The following is a 19,513-nucleotide window of genomic DNA, read 5'->3' as shown; positions in this document are numbered from 1 at the left end:
ACGGAGGAGGGGCAGAGAGAGAGGGACACACAGAATCTGAAACAGGCTCCAGGCTCTGAGCTGTCAGCACAGAGCCCGTCATGGGACTCAAACTCATGGACCACGAGATCATGACCTGAGCTGAAGTCGGATGCTCAACCGACTGAGCCACCTAGGCGCCCCTTTATATGCCTGTTTTATGGTGGTTGTCACTTTGGCTGGCTTTATCCTTAGTTATGTGTTCCCAGGCTGGCAGAGGTGTGTGTGTGTGTGTGTGTGTGTGTGTGTGTGTGTGTGTGTGTGTGGCTGGCAGGTGTGTGTGTGTGTGTGTGTGTGTGTGTGTGTGTGTGTGTGTGGTGTTGGTGGGGGAGCTCAGAAGGCTAAATGCTCCATGCCTGCTTAACACCCAGACCAAAGCCCTCTCCTCCTGGAATACAGCATACACCTGTTCGGTACAAGCTCTCAGAAGGACGAAAAACCGATTTTCTTTTCTTTCTTTTTTTTTTTTAAGTTTATTTAGGTAAACTCTACACCCAACGTGGGACTTGAACTCATGACCCCGAGATCAGGAGTTACATGCTCCTCTGAGCGAGCCAGGCGCCCCCAGATTTTCTGTTATAGCCTCTCCAGTGTGTGTTTTGTTATAAAATAATTTTACCAAGTAGGCTGTTAAATACGATATAGTTTCGAGCTGGGTCAAACTTGAACTACCGAGTAATTACATTTTATTCTGCCCTCATAAACACATAAAAGATTTTGCCGGGCGCATGGTGTGACGTGTTTCTTGATGTGTCATTAATGTCGCCTCTGGTTGTTGACTTTGGATACTTCCCAGATACCAATTTCATGACTCAAGAAATTGCACCCCAAATACAAAAGCAATCTTTTTCGGATGCCGCTTCGTTGCCTGCCAAACCCTAGATGTAAGTTGCAGGGGGGGAAAGGGCAATATGGTCACAGTTTGGGGAACCGATGCTTTCATATGTGTGTAATCTATTAGCATTATTTGTAGTCACATTACAGTTTTTGATTTTCTTTTTCTTTTTTTTTTAAATTTTTTTTAACATTTATTTATTTTTGAGACAGAGAGAGACAGAGCATGAACAGGGGAGGGTCAGAGAGAGAGACACAGAATCCGAGACAGGCTCCAGGCTCTGAGCGGTCAGCACAGAGCCCGACGCGGGGCTTGAACTCACGGACTGCGAGATCACGACCTGAGCCGAAGTCGGACGCTTAACCGACTGAGCCACCCAGGCACCCCACAGTTTTTGATTTTTGTTATTTCATTCTTTCAGCAAACATTTATTGAACAATGACCATGTCCCAGACGTTGTGCTGGGTTCCGTGGAGTTTGCCATCTCCTGGGGAGAATAGACACGCACTAACAGCCCGGAGGAAGGAGCGGTTAACTTTGTGCCAAAGCTGGTGTGATTTCAGATTAGTCCTGCAGATGAATAGGAAGTGACCAGGTAGACGGGAGGGGGGGGTTGCGGGGGGTTGGGGGGGGCGGGGCATGGTGGGAACTGGGAGACAGACCGGGCAGCGTAGACAGCAGGTGCCAAGAGCAGAGAGGCAGGAAATGGCCTGGCTCCCCTTTAGTATTTAGCTGTCATTTGTATTTATTTATATATTTTAGTTTTTAATGTTTATTTTTGAGAGAGAGAGGGAGAGAGACAGACAGACAGAGTGTGAGCGGGGGAAGGGCAGAGAGCGAGAGAGGGAGACAGAATCCGAAGCAGGCTCCAGGCTCTGAGCTGGCAGCGCGGAACCCGACGCGGGGCTTGAACTCACCAACAGTGAAATTGTGACCTGAGCCACAGTCGGATGTGGCATTGCTGCATTCTTTTTAATACAGTGGTTACAGACTCCGCCACGTGAAGGGACACTATTTAGCCGGTATCCTTTGCAGAAAGCATTTGAGCCTTTTACAATAGTGTGTTGTTATCCACCCCGTGAAGCCGATTGGAGTAAGCAACCAGTAGTCACAGAGTGCAGAAGTGACGGTCGTAAACATAGTCACCCCTCAGTGCAGATTCTGTCAACAAACAAAAAGTCCAGCGTATTTGCAAAAGAACCAAATTAGAATTTCAAGAAGTGAGAATCCTGCCCCGGAGCCGGATGTCAGTATGGATGACTCTCATAAGCGTATTATGGGGTGAAAAAAGCCAGTCCCCGAATAATTCACATCACACGTAATTAATTCAAAGACGTGCAAAATTCGGCAACGTATGGCCTCAGTTAAACTCTAAGAGCATAGTGAACACCCAGTTCAGGGTAGTAGTTTCTGGGGGCGTGGGGGGCAAGTTCACGTCTTGACTGGGAAGAATACGAAGCATGCTTAGATCTCTTGGCAGTGTGCTATTGAACTGAGTGATAGCCACAGAGATGTCTGGTAGACCATTCTTACTGATAAGTTCCCTTTTTTTAAATGTGTATTGATTTATTTTGAGAGAGAGTGTGAACGAGGGAGAGGCAGAGAGCCTGGGAGAGAGAGAATCCCAAGCAGGCTCCGCACTGTCAGTGCAGAGCCCGACGCGGGGCTCAATCCCACGAACCAGGAGATCACAACCTGAGCCGAAATCAAGAGTCGGATGCTTAACCCACTGAGCCACCCAGGTGGCCCTTATCCTGATAAATTCTTGTGAACTGCATTGAGTATACAAAATAGTGTTTATAAGCTAAAAAGTAGAATAAATGGCTCTGTATTTATTGTCCAGCTTAAGAAACAGAAAATTACCAGTACCTTTGAACACCCCCATGTATTCTTACCTGATTATATTTCTCTTTCCCCTTATATGTACTCTACTTATATTTTGGGGTATCTGACATATTTCCTAATAAAGTTTTTTATAGTCTTATTATAGCTAACTTACTAATATATGTAATCATCCATTTAAATTTAAACCTTTGTCCTCCTTTTTTAGAATTGTTGCATTGATCATCTGAGTTAAAAATTATGTATTGTGGGGGTGCCTGGATGGCTCAGTTGTTTAAGCATCCGACTCCTGATTTCAGGATCTCCTGGTTCGTGGGCTTGAGCCCCGCATCGGGCTCAGCACTGACAGTGCAGAACCTAGTTGGGATTCCCTCTCTGCCTCTCTCTCTGCCGCCTACCCTGCTCGTCATGTTCTCTCTCTCTCTTTCTCAAAATAAATAAACATTTTTAAAAAATTATGTATTGTTGGCCTACGACTAGATTTCTAAACACATTTCGACATCTTCCCAAGATGATGTTTTAAAAGCATTAATGGAAATTTATCTCTTGTCTGGCCCCATCAGTTCTGACCAGGGAGAACAGAGGTATGGTAGTTTCTTAGTGCCCTAGGATAATACTTTCTACAAAAGTCTGAGTTCATGCCGGGAGGTCAATATGGGAAAAGGAAAGACAGACAAAAACCATCTCTGGAGTAAGGGTTAAGGACCCTGTGTTAGAGCAGTGGGATCCTAACTTCTCATCTGTGAAAGAAAAGTTTCCTAGTGGTGCAGTCAGGTGTGCATTAGCCAAAAGGATATTGTTGATAGTTTAGAGAGGCCACCTGGAATTTCTCAGCAAGGTAGTGTATTAGCTCAGGCTGCTGTTTACAAAATACCACGGACTGGGTGGCTCAAACAAGAGAAATTTATTTCCCACAATTCTGAGGGCTGGAAGTCTTAAGATCACGGTGCCGGCCCAGTTGGGTTCTGGTGAGGCCTGTCTTCCTGGCTTGCAGATGGCCACCTTCTCACTGTGTCCTCTGTGGCCTTTCCTCTGTGTACGTGTGCACGGGAAGAGGGAGCAGGTGTCCTTCCTCTTCTTATAAGGCCACCAGTCCTGTCAGAGCAGAGCCCCGCTTATGACCTCATTTAACCTTTATTTCCTCCTTAAAAGCCTTATCTCCAAATACAGTCCCATGGCGGGGGGTTCGGGCTTCAGCATACGAAGTTCGAGAGAACACAGTTCATTCCACAGCAGACTTTTTTTGGTTGCTAGCCTTTGAATTCAGGTGAATTCTTTTTTTTTTTTTTTTAATGTTTATTTTTGAGACAGAGAGAGACAGAGCATGAATGGGGGAGGGGCAGAGAGAGAGGGAGACACAGAATCGGAAGCAGGCTCCAGGCTCTGAGCCATCAGCCCAGAGCCCGACGCGGGGCTCGAACTCACGGACCGCGAGATCGTGACCTGGCTGAAGTCGGACGCTTAACCGACTGCGCCACCCAGGCGCCCCTCAGGTGAATTCTTAAATGGGTTTTGTTTTCTTTAATTTTCAAAAATAGACCATCCTCAGTTAAAACGTAGGTAAGTACAAGCTCTATTTTGTTCATTTCTTTTCCCCAGTGTTATCAAAAACCCTACCTCCACTCGTGTGTGTCCATATGTTTGCATTTCTTTCCGTTTAAGACTCAGCCATCCCTCAGTGATTCCGGTAACATGAGCGTCAAATGTGGTTGCTGTTGTGTGTCCCAGTTTCATGGCTGTCTAAGGTAACTGCGATCAGCGCATCTGTTTATTTGCAACGTTACTTAACTTCAGAGCCTCTAGGAAGGTGGATTCCATGATACGCCTCATAAGACCGTTGGAAGGTTTTTAACCCGTGAGAGTACTCGACTTGTGGTCATTAATTTGGGCCCAATTCTAAAGGCTGATCAGTGTGGGCGTTCTTGGATTTTTATGGCAGCTAAGAGGTTGAAACTAATTGTAGTTGCTTTCTTAGAGTTCAGAGCTAAGTATCTTTTTCTATAACTCACATGAGGTAATTCTTGGTTAACAGATGGCTACTGACGAACGTCCCCGTCGTCTGCCGTCATTTATTGCGTGGCCATGGTGGGTCAGGTGCAGGAATGGCTGGCGAGCACTCACTGAGCATTGCCCTCGGGAAAATTAGTCCTGGGGCTGGGGGACACACAGGTAAAAGGCATTCAGAGCGCAGGAGGGACCGTGTTCTAGAGATGCTTCATGAAGAGGGCGGCCACATATGGTTGTGTACGTGTGCCTTGAACAATTCCAAGGAGCATCTTTCATGTCGAATGCTGTGACGACAGCCCTGGTTGTGGACTGTGCCCTGTCCTGAGGTGTCACGAAGGGCTTCCCTGCCTGGAAGAAGTGAGGACTATATTGTGACTTGAAGGAAAAGTCGGAGTAAACCCCGTGGGGGATGACTAGGGAAAGACCGAGTGGGGGAGAGACTTCCAGGCAGACGCTCAGAGGAAAGATTGATTAATTTATTTCAAAGGGCAGTTGATGCTCATCTGCAAGTCTCGGCTGGGCCTTCAAAGAGTGGCAGACAGGTCAGGGAAGTGTGTGATAATCTGCTGTGGTAACCTTTGTAGTCTAGTCCCTTGGCAATTGACGTGGATTTGATTGATGTGTTTAATCGAAGGAGAGATATACAGCACAGCAATTAAAATGTGTTGAGGGACGACTTAGCCCACAGGTGCTGTCCTTGATTTTGGGAAATGTCAGAGTATGAAGCAGAAGCCAATAAATCATATACCTGATCTAAAGCAGAAAGCCAGCACCGTAGTTTGAAAGGTCCTCAGACCTAATCCAGGGATTTGCTGACCTCCCATTATCTTCCACTCAAACCTATCTGTGAATTTTATTTTAAAAGCATTCAAATATTTTTTAATGTTTATTTGTTTTTGAGGGAGAGACAGAGACAGAGAATGAGCAAGGGAGGGGCAGAGAGAGAGAGAGAGACCCAGAATCCGAAGCAGGCTCCAGGCTCTCAGCCTACATGTGAGTACCATATTGGACTCCTCTAGTTAAAAGTTCGGCCATCAAGTTCTTGGGGCGCCTGGGTGGCTCCATCGGTTAAGCGTCCGATTTCGGCTCAGGTCATGATCTCGCGGTCCGTGAGTTCAAGCCCCACGTCGGGTTCTGTGCTGACCGCTCAGAGCCTGGAGCCCGCTTCGGATTCTGTGTCTCCCTCTCTCTCTGCCCCTCCCCTGCTCGTGCTCTGTCTCTCTCTGTCTCAAAAATAAATAAAAACATTAAAAAAATTTTTTTTAATTAAAAAATTTAAAAAAGTCCAGCCATCAAGCCGTGTCTACCTCCCTGGGCCTAGTTTCCAATAAAAACCTGTTCCAAATGGGGCTCCTGGGTGGCTAAGTCAGGTGCGCGTCTCTTACTTTCTGCTCAGGTCATGATCTCGCGGTTTCGTGGGTTCGAGCCCCGTGTTGGGCTGTGCGCTGGCAACGCAGAGCCTGCTTGGGATTCTCTCTCTCCCTCTCTTTCTCCCTCTCCCCAACTCGTGCTGTCTCGGTCTCTCTCAAAATAAATGAATAGACTTAAAAAAAAATAAAAACCTCTTCCAAGAGCTTCATGGGACAGTGTAACGGTTTCTCCGTGTCTGCTTTTGTTAAGCAGATCTCTAAGACCTAAAATCTTCTTCTTCTTCCTGACTGTGACATTCCATATTTGGGGACACTACTTATAACGGATAGTGGCTTCGAATCACAAAAACGTGTTCCATCTTGGTCTTAATCAAACCTCAGAAATGTCAGCTGCTAAAGAAGAGGGGCATTGGATTGGAGGCCGAACGCTTGACCGACGGGCTTGATTTTCACTATTTTAGTGTTTCATATACTGGTCGGGACAAGACAGAACTTGGGTCTTAAAGAGCTATGGGCTCACTTTACTTCTTTCATCAAAGTCATCCTCTGGCAGGGAAGTATTACTCCCAGGCTGGCCGTGTGGCGATTCACAGCTTTTCTGGTGTATTGTCAAGACTTACCAGGTGGGGAGCAACTAGAACTCTCATTCATTGCTTGGGGGGGAAAGGGATTGTCACAAAATGGCATCTGGGTATCTGCCTTAGAGACATGAAAACCTATGTCCACAGAGACTGGTATGCAAATATCCACAGCAGCATTATTCATAATAGCAGAAAAGTGAAACAACCCAGGTGCTTATCAACTGGTGAATGGATAAGCAAAATATGGTATATCCTTACAATGGAATACTACTCAGCAATCAAAACTAATGAAGTACTAAGACCTTCCTTACACACAGGTGAACCTTGAAAACATGACGCTCCGTGAACGAAGCCAGACACAAAAGGCTCCCTATTTTATGATTCCATTTATTTTTTTTTTAATTTTTTTTTAACGTTTATTTACTTTTGAGACAGAGAGAGACAGAGCATGAACAGGGGAGGGGCAGAGAGAGAGGGAGACACAGAATCTGAAACGGGCTCCAGGCTCTGAGCTGTCAGCACAGAGTCCGACGCGGGGCTCGAACTCACGGACCGCGAGATCATGACCTGAGCCGAAGTCGGCCGCTTAACCGACTGAGCCACCCAGGCGCCCCTATGATTCCATTTATATGGAACGTCCGATCTAGAGAGATCGGAAAGTAGATCAGTAATTGCCTGAGGCGGAGAGCAGGAAATAGAGAGTGATTACAAATGGAAACGTTTCAAGATTGTATTCGCTTTCTTCGCACACCGTGTAACTGGGTGTGGAATGAAGTGCTTTCTCTTCTCAGCATGTTAGATGAAGCTTTCAAGCTGAGAACAACTCTGAGGGTGCCGCAAACAAGCCCACAGTGGTAGCCAGACAGAACTGGCAATCATCTACTCCCAGTGGCTCATAGGATGGAAGTGAAATCTCATTAGAGGAGAACAGTGTATCCATGCACCTGTTCGCCAGCTCCTTAACAAAGGCTTTTATTAATAGAGACATCTAAATATCACAGCAGGTGGATGGCTGTCTCGAATTACAGCTGAGTGTTGACTTGCTCAACTCTCTTCCCAACAACTTCAATCACAAAAGCAGGAACTGGCACCAGACTAATGGAGGCCAACTTCTTTAATGGCCTTATGGGGTTTTTGAGCCACACTTTGTCCATAATTAAATTCCTTCCTCATACCACCAGTTTTTGGATGGGCATATATATAAACTGTAGAGAGCGGTTATTTTGCTGCTGTTGTTGTTGTTGTTATGTCTTTCTTTTAAAAATTAGAAAAGTTGGCAGTTGTGAAGGAAGTTGGTATTTTTTCTTTACAAAGTTTTTTAAATGTTTTATTTATTTTTGAGAGAGAGAGAGAGAGAGAGAGAGAGAGAACAGGAGAGGGACAGAGAGAGAGGGAGACACAGAATCTGAAGCAGGCTCCAGGCTCCAAGCTGTCCGCACAGAGTGGGGCTTGAGCTCGTGAAGCATGAGATCATGAGCTATAAAGTCAGACACTTGACTGACTGAGCCATCCAGGTGCCCCTCGCCATCTTGTTTTAAGCTTGTTAAATGTCAAAGGAATTTCATCCATGTTTGCTTTCTTTAAAAGTTTAAAACGAAATTCTTCCCTGATATTAGTCCTATGCCTGTGAAGTCAGGGATTCTTTCTTCACCAGCTGACATGTTTTTAAAGATTTTTTTAAATGTTTATTTTCTTTCTTTCTTTCTTTCTTTCTTTCTTTCTTTCTTTCTTTCTTTCTTTCCTTCTAATATGAAATTTATTGTCAAATTGGTTTCCATACAACACCCAGTGCTCATCCCAACAGGTGCCCTCCTCAACACCCATCACCCACCCTCCCCCCCCACCCCCTCATCAACCCTCAGTTCTCAGTTTTTAAGAGTCTCTTATGTTTTGGCTCCCTCCCTCTCTAACCTCTTTGTTTATAGCAGCACTTTCAACAGTAGCCAAATTATGGAAAGAGCCTAAATGTCCATCAACTGATGAATGGATAAAGAAATTGTGGTTTATATACACAATGGAGTACTACGTGGCAATGAGAAAGAATGAAATCTGGCCCTTTGTAGCCACGTGGATGGAACTGGAGAGTGTGATGCTAAGTGAAATAAGCCATACAGAGAAAGACAGATACCATATGTTTTCATTGTTATGTGGATCCTGAGAAACTTAACAGAAGGCCATGGGGAGGGGAAGGAAAAAAATAATAATAAATGTTTATTTATTTTTGAGCGAGAGAGAGACAGAGCGTGAGCAGGGGAGGGGCAGAGAGAGAGAGGGAGAGACAGAATCCAAAGCAGGCTCCAGGTTCTGAGCTGTCAGCACAGAGCCTGACGTGGGGCTCAAACCCACAAACCGCGAGATCATGACCTGAGCCGAAGTCAGACGCTTAACTGACTGAGCCACCCGGGTGCCCCAATAATAATAATAATTAATAATGCAGTACAGACAGAGTTTGGCTAAAGGACCTGTGTTTTTTCTAGATTTCATATATTATTCTTCAGCAATGTCTTGTGGGTTCTCCTATGTCTTGGTGATAAGAGACGTTATAGAACATTATGCACAGAATACAGTAAACATTGATCTCACAGAACTTTCTCCATTAATGGCAAAATGAGATGGCAGAGCATTTTACCATTCTGTCTTTTAACACTGCTCGCAAAGAATGGAATACGGAGAGAGATCTGAAGGTTTCCTCCTAAAAGAGAATCATAGAAAGTGTCTCGTGGTGATTTATGTTTTCTTCACATGTCACATGTCCAGGACCAGGGGGACAACATTCCTTCACTGTGGAATCAGATGCTTATACACGATTTTGCTGGGGTTTGTTTTTGTTTTTGTTTTTTCCTAATGGGAAACCCCTCCTAAGAATGGTATGAGACTTAAAGACTTGCAGCTAGGGGGCGCCTGGGCGGCTCAGTCGGTTAAGTGTCTGACTTCGGCTCAGGTCATGATCTCACGGTTCGTGAGTTCGAGCCCCTCATCCGGCTCTGTGCTGACAGCTCGGAGCCTAGAGCCTGCTTCGGGTTCTGGGTCTCCCTCTCTCTCTGCCCCTCCTCTGCTCGCGCTCTGTCTCTCTCTCTCAAAAATAAATACACATTAAAAAAAAATAAGACTTGCAGCTAATTATCTGAGCTGTATTAGAGCCACAGGTCCAAGAAACCAGCTCTACACCCTTTGAGTCATGATTGCAAGCATTTGCACTGTGCTGTGCAGCTCCCCAAGGGACGTAATGACTTCCTCCACCCAGTACTTGAAACGACCTAAACCAAAGCATTTCTTTTCTTTCATTCTTTTTTTTTTTTTATACCCCCTTCCCCCTCCCCCTGGTGTGTGGCAAAGCAACGTTACATTCGGAGGAGCTAGAAATTCCTGCGGCCCAGTCCGTGCTGGCAGACGGCAGCAGGACTGGCCTGAAGGCTGCTGGACCAGATCAAAGCTCAGAGGCTGTGCTTTGTGCTGTCCTTGGCAGAAAAACACTGTGCTCCTTATCATTGCATGTTCCTCCGCCAAAAGCCCGAGGAGTGAGATGTGATCACTCGTGAAAATTACTCGGCGCCGTAATAACCAGGGAAGGTACTGTCCCACCTCGTCCTCCCGGTGGCCGAGGGACTTGTACGAGAGGATGTTAACCCTTCGGAAGGACTACGCCGCCGCTCTTAAATACACACCTTGTCCCTGGGCTCCGAGATGACTCCTGGGCTTCTTTGTTGTTGCCGGTCGACCGTGTCGCTCTTTCCCTGCTCTCTGTCTGTCTTTCCCCAGGCCTGATGTGGTTTTTTGTTTTTTCTCCCACTCTGTTCACTCTGTTGCAGGGCTCATCGTGGGCGTGATCCTGAGGTATGGCACCCCCGCCACTGGTGGTCATGACAAGTCAGTGAGCTGTACTCAGGAAGACAGGGCCTTCAGCACCTTATTAGTGAACGTCAGTGGGAAGTTCTTCGAATACACCCTGAAAGGAGAAATCGGCCCTGGCAAGATCAACAGCGTAGAGCAGAATGACATATTGAGGAAGGTGAGCTGGGGACGCTCAGCCACTGCTGCCCTGCCAGGGGTGTTTGACTTTCCGACTCCATGTCGACCTTGGCAAGAGAAATCCTTTCAGACTCCTGGAGTATTGGTAACATTCCTGGCTCTCAGTTTGGCTTAGGAAGCTTTTTTTTTTTTTTTAAATGATTATTTTATTTTGGAGAGAGAAAGAGACAGAGTGAGAGCGGGGGAGGGGCAGAGAGAGAGGGAGACACAGAATCCGAAGGAGGCTTCAGGCTCCCGAGCTGTCATCACAGAGCCCGACGTGAGGCTCGAACCCCCGAACCGCGAGATCATGACCCGAGCCGAAGTCGGATGCTTCACCATCTGAGCCACCCAGGTGCCCAGAAGCATTGCAGTTTTAATTAGGCTGCTTAACATTTCCAGTTTCTAAAGAGACATGCTAACTTGGCTTTTAATAATTAAAGTGAAGCTTTAAGGTTAATTTCAGTAAGAGCCCGTCCATCTGCCAACATGAACAAATTCTTGAAGTTTGGGAGGTTTATAGACTGCTTCATTCTTCTCTAGATGTGATAAGATTTTGCTCTTTTATAATAGTTTCAGGGTGATTTCCCCGTATCAAGCCTAGAAGGTAATTTCAGTCGCCCTAGAGCTGTTGAATTTTTATGTTGATGTTCAGAAAGCCTCTAGTGTCATTGTAGACTTTGATCCAGGCAACATCAAGTCTCACAAAAGGCTGGTCCTCAAAAGAGACTTAAATTCAGTAGAATTATGTCTATAAATGAATCTGTGGGAGGATCCAGAAAATTAATAAAGAACCATGACAGCATCTTCTATTGCAGTGGAACCTTGAATAAAGGTTTGATAAAAATCAAGCTTTTTATTTCTTGTTTAAAAACATTGGCCAAAAAAATCCCCAAACCATTGGCCCGAAGCTTTCTGGGAAATCTCAGATTGCACTGAACTGTTTTTTTTTTTTTAATTTTTTAAATGATTATTTATTTTTGAGGGAGAGAGAGACAGAGCATGAGTGGCGGAGGGGCAGAGAGAGAGAAGGAGACACAGAATCTAAGGCAGGCTCCAGGCTCTGAGCTCTCAGCACAGAGCCCGACACGGGGGCTCGAACCCACAAACTGTGTGATCATGACCTGAGCCAAAGTCTGACGTTTAACCGACTTGAGCCACCCAGGTGCCCCAAACTGTTGTTTCTTAATATGTATTAAACAACACACCAAGAGCAGGAGTGGCTTCTCTGTTGTGATGAGTCCATGATTTTTCACATCTGTCTTATTTGCTTTTTTAAACATTGAAACTTTAGTCAGTGGCTTAAAATATTAAGCAAATATTATAGCACCAACTGGTACTAAACTGGAAATTGACTTTTTTTCTTTTTAAACTTTCAGGTAACGTTTGATCCAGAAGTCTTTTTCAACATTCTCCTGCCTCCGATTATTTTCCATGCCGGCTACAGTTTAAAGAAGGTAAGAGATTTTTGCCAGTATTTCTTAAAACATGGGAGTCTCTGCGTTCATGTACCTACACAATTTTCTAGTTTTTCCCTTCTCCCAGATTGCTTATCACTGTGTTCTGCACCCACTCAGAGACTATATTTGTCTCATCATCAGTGATTGGTTTCTCTTTTAAAATCTGGAGTGCTCCCACATTGCCGGTAGGAATATAAAATGGTGTAGCCTCCCAGGAAAACAGTTTCAGTTTCCTATAAAACCAAAGTTGCAGTCACCATACGACCCAGCCATTTAATTCCCGAGGGTTTATCCCAGAGAGATGAAAACTTACGTTCGCACAAAAACCTGTGCACAATTCTCCATAGCAATTTTATTTGTAACAGCCCCAAACTGGAAACAACCAAAATATCTTGCAATACGTGAACGGTTAATCAAACACCCATACCATGGAATACTATTCGGCAATAAAATAGAACAAGCTATTGATACACACAATAATTTGGATGGATCTCACAGGCATTATGGTGAGTGGGAAAAAAAAATCCAACCTCAAAAGATCAAGGACTGTATGATTTCATGTAATAGCATTCTAGAAATGACAAAAGTATAGGGACGGGGAACAAATTAGTGGCTGCCTCGGGCTAGGGACTATAAAAGGACAGCCTGAAAGAGATCTTTGTGGTGATGGAAAAGTTCTGTATCCTGATACAGCAATGGATACGCAAGTCTACACGTGATAAAATGACAGAGAACTATTTTTTTAACGTTTATTTGTTTTTGAGAGAGAGACAGAGACAGAGCCTGAGCAGGGGAGGGGCAGAGAGAGAGAGGGAGACACAGAATCCACAGCAGGCTCCAGGCTCCGAGCTGTCAGCACAGAGCCAGACGCGGGGCTCGAACCCACGAACCACGAGATCATGCGCTGAGCCAAAATCGGATGCTTGACTGACTGAACCACCCAGGTGCCCCCAGTTTCCTGGTTTTGATATTGTACTACAGTTACATAAGGTATGGCACCTGGATGGCTCAGTGAGTTAAGCAGTTAAGCGCCCAATTTGTGATTTCGGCTCAGGTCGTGATCTCATGGTTCCTGAGTTCGAGCCCCATGGAAGATTGTGTCTGTTCCTCTCTCTTTGTCCCTCCCCCACTTGCACACTCTGTCTGTGTCTGTCTGTCTGTCTGTCTCTCTAAATAAATAAATAAATAAATAAGTAAGTAAATAAATAAATGGAACCAAATCACTGGTTGTAAGAGCTGCTCTAATGGCTGAAAAACACTTTGGGTTCTGCAGAGCCTTCCCTGTGTCAGACTTATTTCCTCAGAAGGAGAACAAATAACAGGCTTTGCCAGTTACCAATTTAAGTTTTTATTTTTTTAATTTTATTTTATTTTTCAAACATGTTTTAAACGTTTATTTTTGAGAGAGAGAGAGAGAGAGACAGAGCACGAGCGGGGGAGGGGCAGAGAGAGAGAGTTAGACACAGAATCCGAGGCAGGCTCCAGGCTCCGAGCTGGCAGCACAGAGCCCGACGCGGGGCTCGAACTCATGAACTGTGAGATCACGACCTGAGCCGAAAGCAACAGTCAACCACCTGAGCCTAAGTTTTTAAGATGGCAGTCTTTCAGGCTGTCCGCTGTTCATTCAGTCACTTTCCTTTTTAGATAGTCCTTATAAAGGCACTGAAATAGCTGGTTTTTGTCTGGTTTTGCCACCTGTGATCAAACCTGTTATCAATTAAACGTGTAATAACTCACCACTTAAAGGTAGCTACGGAGACAGATATTCAGACCCTTTGACCTGTGCACATATAGTTGTCAGGGGGACGTGGGCCTTTTTTTTTTCCCCCTAACCTGAACAAACGATCATTGGAATTAGCTTTGATTCGGTCCCGGCCATGAGGAGCCACACATGACTGGCCAAATGAGAACAGGGTGAAAGACAGAGGATTCCACCAGAATCCGGTCCTAGGGCCAGGAGGTGCTGTGCTTTCTTCCCTACGAGGATGTGGTTCTGGAGCCCTTCGACGTCTTGCATCTACACTGTATGTGAAAGCACTTTGGAAGCTGTGAGGCACATAATTAAGTACTGGGTGTAATGAGACACAAATAAGTGGCCTGGCATACCTTTCTTTTCAAGGTATGCCAATTCATATCAGCAAATAGGAACAGAGACGGGTAGTTGTGTGTGTGTGTGTGCGTGTGTGTGTGTGAGATTTTAGGATATGTCATGGGGGTGTTTGGGGTGGCAGATTTATATTCCTAATGTTTTGTTTGGGCAAATAATCACGGATATGAATTTACTTAACATTTTCAAAGTAACTCTAGGGATGGTTACCCAGAAGAAAGCAAAAAAAAAGACTGGAGACAGTGACTGATTTAAAAGGCAGACATAATGTGTGCATAATATATACAGGCAGCACCCCCATTTGGTGACTGCTGGTGTGGCAAGCCCTTGGAGGATTCTCTTCTGAGCAGGTGGCTTAGGGGCCCTAGGCCTTCCTTGACACCTTCTTCACAGCTTCAGAGAGGGCCAAGCACTGGGCACTTCGTGGTGGCTCCTTTGATCATGCTGAGTTCTTCCCAAGCCCTGTCTTTCCCTGATGTCGCTCAGCTGGTACACTGGGACTCTCCTGCCTTTTAAAATTCTTAGTTGAAGTCTTCCTGGCCCCTATTGAATTAGGGTGTTTGGGGGTTTATGGTTCGTCTGGTTTTGTTAAATAGCTCTCATTGTCCGATGAGAGCAGCTTATGCCTTGAGAAGTAAGAACCATGGCTCAGGGTCCTAAGAACCCCAAGGACAGGGACTTTCCACATCAGAATGTCCCATGGGCATAATAACTTATAAGAACTAAAGCCGTGTGTGTGTGTGTGTGTGTGTGTGTGTGTGTGTGTGTGTGAAGGTAACCAGTGAATGTACAGAAGCATTGAGAGCATTGCAATTTTGCCATCTATTTCTGAATAATTGCTAGATCTTACATTGGTATAAGCATATAAACTTATACACATATATATATAAACTTACAAATGGGCCCAGATTAAACGGAGCTACCTATGTTTCAGTTCTCCACTTCTGTTTTTATTGGCCCTCTTTCCCAGGCTGCAAAGATAAATCCAGAAGAATATCAGGAGATATTTCCGATGCCATGAGGCGGATACTGAGGACACTGTTTTCTGATACTGAATTAAGCAGAAAGCTCCTTAGACAGCACTTTCATACTTTATCAGTTTGAAACTTAGATCTGTAATGATCTAAGGTACACCACAACCAGAAGTTACCAGTAAATAGATTGGGCTAAATCTATGAAAATGATTGGTCTACTTACACTCACTCACTCACTCTCTCACATACACTTTCTCTCCGTGTACTTTAATATAATCAGGGGACTTTTGTCTGAAATTTACCAAGCCCTTGCTTGTTTCCTCAGTGATTAGTGGGACAAGGGATATTTTAAAACCACAATGTTTATAGCTAAACAGCTTTATTCAGGAGTAATTTCACTTCTTACTTGTTATAATGGAGGCAGTAAGTAAAGTCTCACTTTCAAGAGACTTTTACTGTGTTTCTCATGCTCAGTATCAAAAATCACAATGTGATTCCTGCCTTTTGTTTTCTGTAGAGACACTTTTTCAGAAATCTCGGGTCTATTCTGGCTTATGCTTTCTTGGGGACTGCCGTTTCCTGCTTCATTATTGGGTAAGTTACTCTTTGTCATTAACCAAATTAACATTCCCAAAGAGATGAGATCCACATGGGTCCACAGAGTTGGTGTTTTCCCCAGCTGTACTGAAATACACTTGACACATTCCATCCTGGGAGCTTCAAGTGGACAGTGCGTTGACTTGATACATTTAGAAATTGCACAGTCATTACCACCATAGTATTCGCTACCACCTTCAGCCTGTCACATCATTACCATTTCTTTCTTGTGATGAGAACATTTGAGACCTACTCTCTTAGCAAAATTCAAGTATGCAATACAGTATTATTAGCTATAATCACCATGCCGTACCTTAGATCCCCAAACTTGTTAATCATCTAACCGGAAGTTTGTTCCCCTTGAGCAACATCTCCCCGTGTCCCCTGACCCCCACCCCAGCCCCTGAACACCAGCAGAGCCCAGGATTTTGATGTTTATGATGATGTTTTGATGTTTATGACACGTAGCTATTTAAATTAAGACTAGGCTTAAATAAAATGAAATAAAATTGCACCTAGTCCCCCAATCTTGATTCCTGATAACATTCTCCAATAAAAAGAAGCAGGATGCCTTGCAGAAATCGCAGATTCTAGGGCTAGGGCAGCAAATACACGAGATAAGAACAGGGCATAGCACAGTGCCAAAAAAGCAAGAAAGCGCCCAGAAAACAAACAGACACATGGAAGAACTTAGAGCATGTCAAAGAGACACAGAGCCAACCTGAAAGTTCCCCCAAGGCCAATGGCCAAAGAACAACAAAATAACATCGTACCGGTCCCAAACCATGAAGCAAACCTCTGAGTGTCTACTGATGTAGACACTACTGATTGGGCGAGGGGCGCCTGGGTGGCTCAGTCGGTTGGGTGTCCGACTTCGGCTCAGGTCGTGATCTCGCGGCTTGTGGGTTCAAGCCCTGTGTCGGGCTCTGTGCTGACACCTCGGAGCCTGGACCCTGCTTCGGATTCTGTGTCTCCCTCTCTCTCTCTGCCCTTCCCCTGCTTATGCTCTGTCTCTCTCAAGAATAAATAAACATTAAACATTTAAATAAAATAAAAAAATAAATAAATGATTGGGAGAATAAATAAATGGGGGAGAGGTGACGGATCTCCTGTGCAGAAGAGTTCCAAATAAGGTATGTCGATCCCAGCCCCCACCCCGCAGGTGAAGGAATGTACCTCCTCTCCTGCTCTGTTTGCAGGCTGTTCGCAGTGATTTCCTTCCTTCCATGGAGTACAGGGAGGGGGGTTTGCAGGCAGTAGTGGTAAATCGCACTGATACTCTGCCCCCTTGATGTTTGTGATGACAGTGGCACTTTACCCCCCGCCCCCCCGCCAAACACATTACCTCGGTGTAGTTATGAGAAAAAAGTCCAACGCGTCCCAGCTGAGGGACATTCTACAGAGCGCCTGACCAGTGCTCCTCAAAACTGCCAAGGTCATCAAAAACCACACGAGGTCTGAGAGATTGTCACAGCCAGGAGGAGACTAAAGAGACGTGAGGGCTCAGTGTCGTGTGGTATCCTGGCTGGGATCCTGGAACAGAAAAGGGACGTTAGGGAAAAGCTAAGAAAATCTGAAGAAAGTGTGGACCTTAGTTAATTTTTAAAAACTTAGCCGGAAAGCTGGAGATACAAGGCCAGGGCCTTCCATGTGGCCAGAATAGAAGGGGCTCAGGCTTTGTCCTTTTTGAGAGAGACGAGCCATGGAAGAGTGACAGCTTAGATGACTGGCATGGGTGGCCAGATGGGAAAAGGCCGCCAGAGAGAAGCCTAGCGCCCGAGTCTTAAGTCTGGGGGAGAAGGAAAGGGAGAGGCACGTGTCATTCTCAGGAAATGTTTGAAAGGTAATTGACGAGCAACACAAGGCAAATCAAACGTGTATCACAGAGTTACTGGGAATTAAAATTGAACAGTGTATCATTCTGGGCGCCCAGGGTGCAAAGGAGAGGAGCCACCAGGTGGCCCTTACCAGCAAGAGTATCATGATGAGAGCATTAGCTGTAGCGTACAATGAGTCTATTCTGTGGTTATTTTTACTCCCCTAACCCCTGCAGCTGCCATCACCCCCCCGACACACACACACACACATACACCCTTAGTAACATGTACTAGGCCTTTGAATACTCCTCACTCCTCCCATTTTGTGAGCTCTCCTGTAGGAAGTGTGCTGTAACCAAGTTGAAATGTTTAACTTGGTGGCCTGTCTCGGGCCATGGCGCATGCTGCACAGTACAAGAAGAGCCGTGGCTGGCCTGCCCAAGCCACGCAGAGAAGGAGAGGCCGCATGTGTCAATGGGTGCACTGGTATTTCACTACCACATTTAGAGAATTTGGAAACCCGTCCCAGCCGAGAAGGTGGAACGCTTAGACCTCTGTGGCCCACCCGGTTTTTCTCTCTCTCCAGCTTCGCCCCGTGCACTCATTTCCACAGCGTTACACACACTGTCTTAGAACCCTGTGAGTTTCGTGGCAATCTATCACCCACGATGCAGCGTTCTTCCTCTTCCTTTCTTCTCCATTACCCAGCTGCTTAAGATGCCTTAAAGTCGTTGCTAACCGAGGCCCGCGCTTTATAGCTGTGAGTAAGCACAACTCTGAGAAATCGAGTAGGCATTCAGATGTGTCAGCGCCACGACATTAACTGCAAACCATTTGTTGGTGCCAAAGCCTTATCCGCACGTGTTCCTGGTGAGACTGTCCAACCACAACAGCTGCCCGATGTTTTCACAGATCACTCTCGAACTGCGGTATTCCGGTGCTGCTCGGTTCGCGTGTCGGCTAGGCTACCCAGGCGGGGTCTCATTTCCTCTTCTGACGCAGTTTACCTTCCCTTCTTACAGGAATCTCATGTACGGTGTAGTGAAGCTCATGAAGGTCGTGGGGCAGCTCTCGGATAAGTTTTACTACACAGACTGTCTCTTTTTCGGAGCCATCATCTCTGCCACTGACCCAGGTATTTTGCACATATTGGCTTCGTCATCCCGATATTCCAGTAGTTACATCTTAAAACGTACAGAGCGATCATTAACTCTGGTTGCGGTACAGAGACTAAATAGAAGTAGCACGGAATGGTGGAGGAAGAGACCGGAAGTGTTCTAACGGAGGTAGATGGCTTTTGTAAGAAGTGTGTGCGTTTCCCTTTTATTTCTTTTTCTTTAATTTTTTAAAGTTTATTTGTTACGAGGTTGGGTACGTGGGAGTAGGGGACAGGGCAGAGAGAGAGCATCCCAAGCAGGCTCCCGGCTGTCATTTTGCACCGCTGGAACTCTGTACCCGTTAAACAGTGACTCCCCCCGTTTGCACCTGCCTCCAGTCCCTGGTAACCAACCATCCTGCTTTCTGTCCCTGTGACTTCGACTACCGTAGATATGTTAGAGAAGTGGAATCATACAGCGTTTGTCTTCTTGTGCCGGGCTTATCTCACTCAGCGTAACGTCTTCAAGGTTCATTTCTGTTGTCGCAGGTGTCAAAGCTGAATAATATTCCATTGTGCATATATACCACGTTTTGTTTATCTGTCCATCGGCAACGGGACACTTGGGTTGCTTCCACCTGTATTTCTTTCCCTTTTGTCTTTCATTTCAGAATGTCTAATTTGGTCATAATTTCCGCACCAAGACTGTCTTCTTCCTCCGTGCCTTGCCTTTGGCCTCATTTAGGAAATACATCATTTCTTTTTTTTTTTTAATGTTTATTTATTTATTTTTGAGAGACA

At 45.4% G+C, this 19,513-nt stretch overlaps 1 protein-coding gene across 2 annotated transcripts in view; it reads left to right on the top strand.

The window, feature by feature from the left end:
- The window catches only part of SLC9A7 (solute carrier family 9 member A7), a 133,674-nt gene that overhangs the window by 53,379 nt on the left and 60,782 nt on the right, over positions 1 to 19,513 (top strand). For both annotated transcript variants that reach the window (XM_030305046.1, XM_030305045.1), the window contains exons 2-5: positions 10,463 to 10,662; positions 12,041 to 12,118; positions 15,720 to 15,796; positions 18,639 to 18,751. In XM_030305046.1, the coding sequence (XP_030160906.1) occupies positions 10,463 to 10,662; positions 12,041 to 12,118; positions 15,720 to 15,796; positions 18,639 to 18,751 (468 nt within the window). The remainder of the gene's footprint in view (positions 1 to 10,462; positions 10,663 to 12,040; positions 12,119 to 15,719; positions 15,797 to 18,638; positions 18,752 to 19,513) is intronic.

This window comes from Lynx canadensis, chromosome X (assembly GCF_007474595.2).
Source record: "Lynx canadensis isolate LIC74 chromosome X, mLynCan4.pri.v2, whole genome shotgun sequence".
Lineage (NCBI taxonomy): Eukaryota > Metazoa > Chordata > Mammalia > Carnivora > Felidae > Lynx > Lynx canadensis.
Note: the sequence above shows the minus strand (reverse complement) of the source record. Positions and strands in the feature narration are given on the sequence as shown.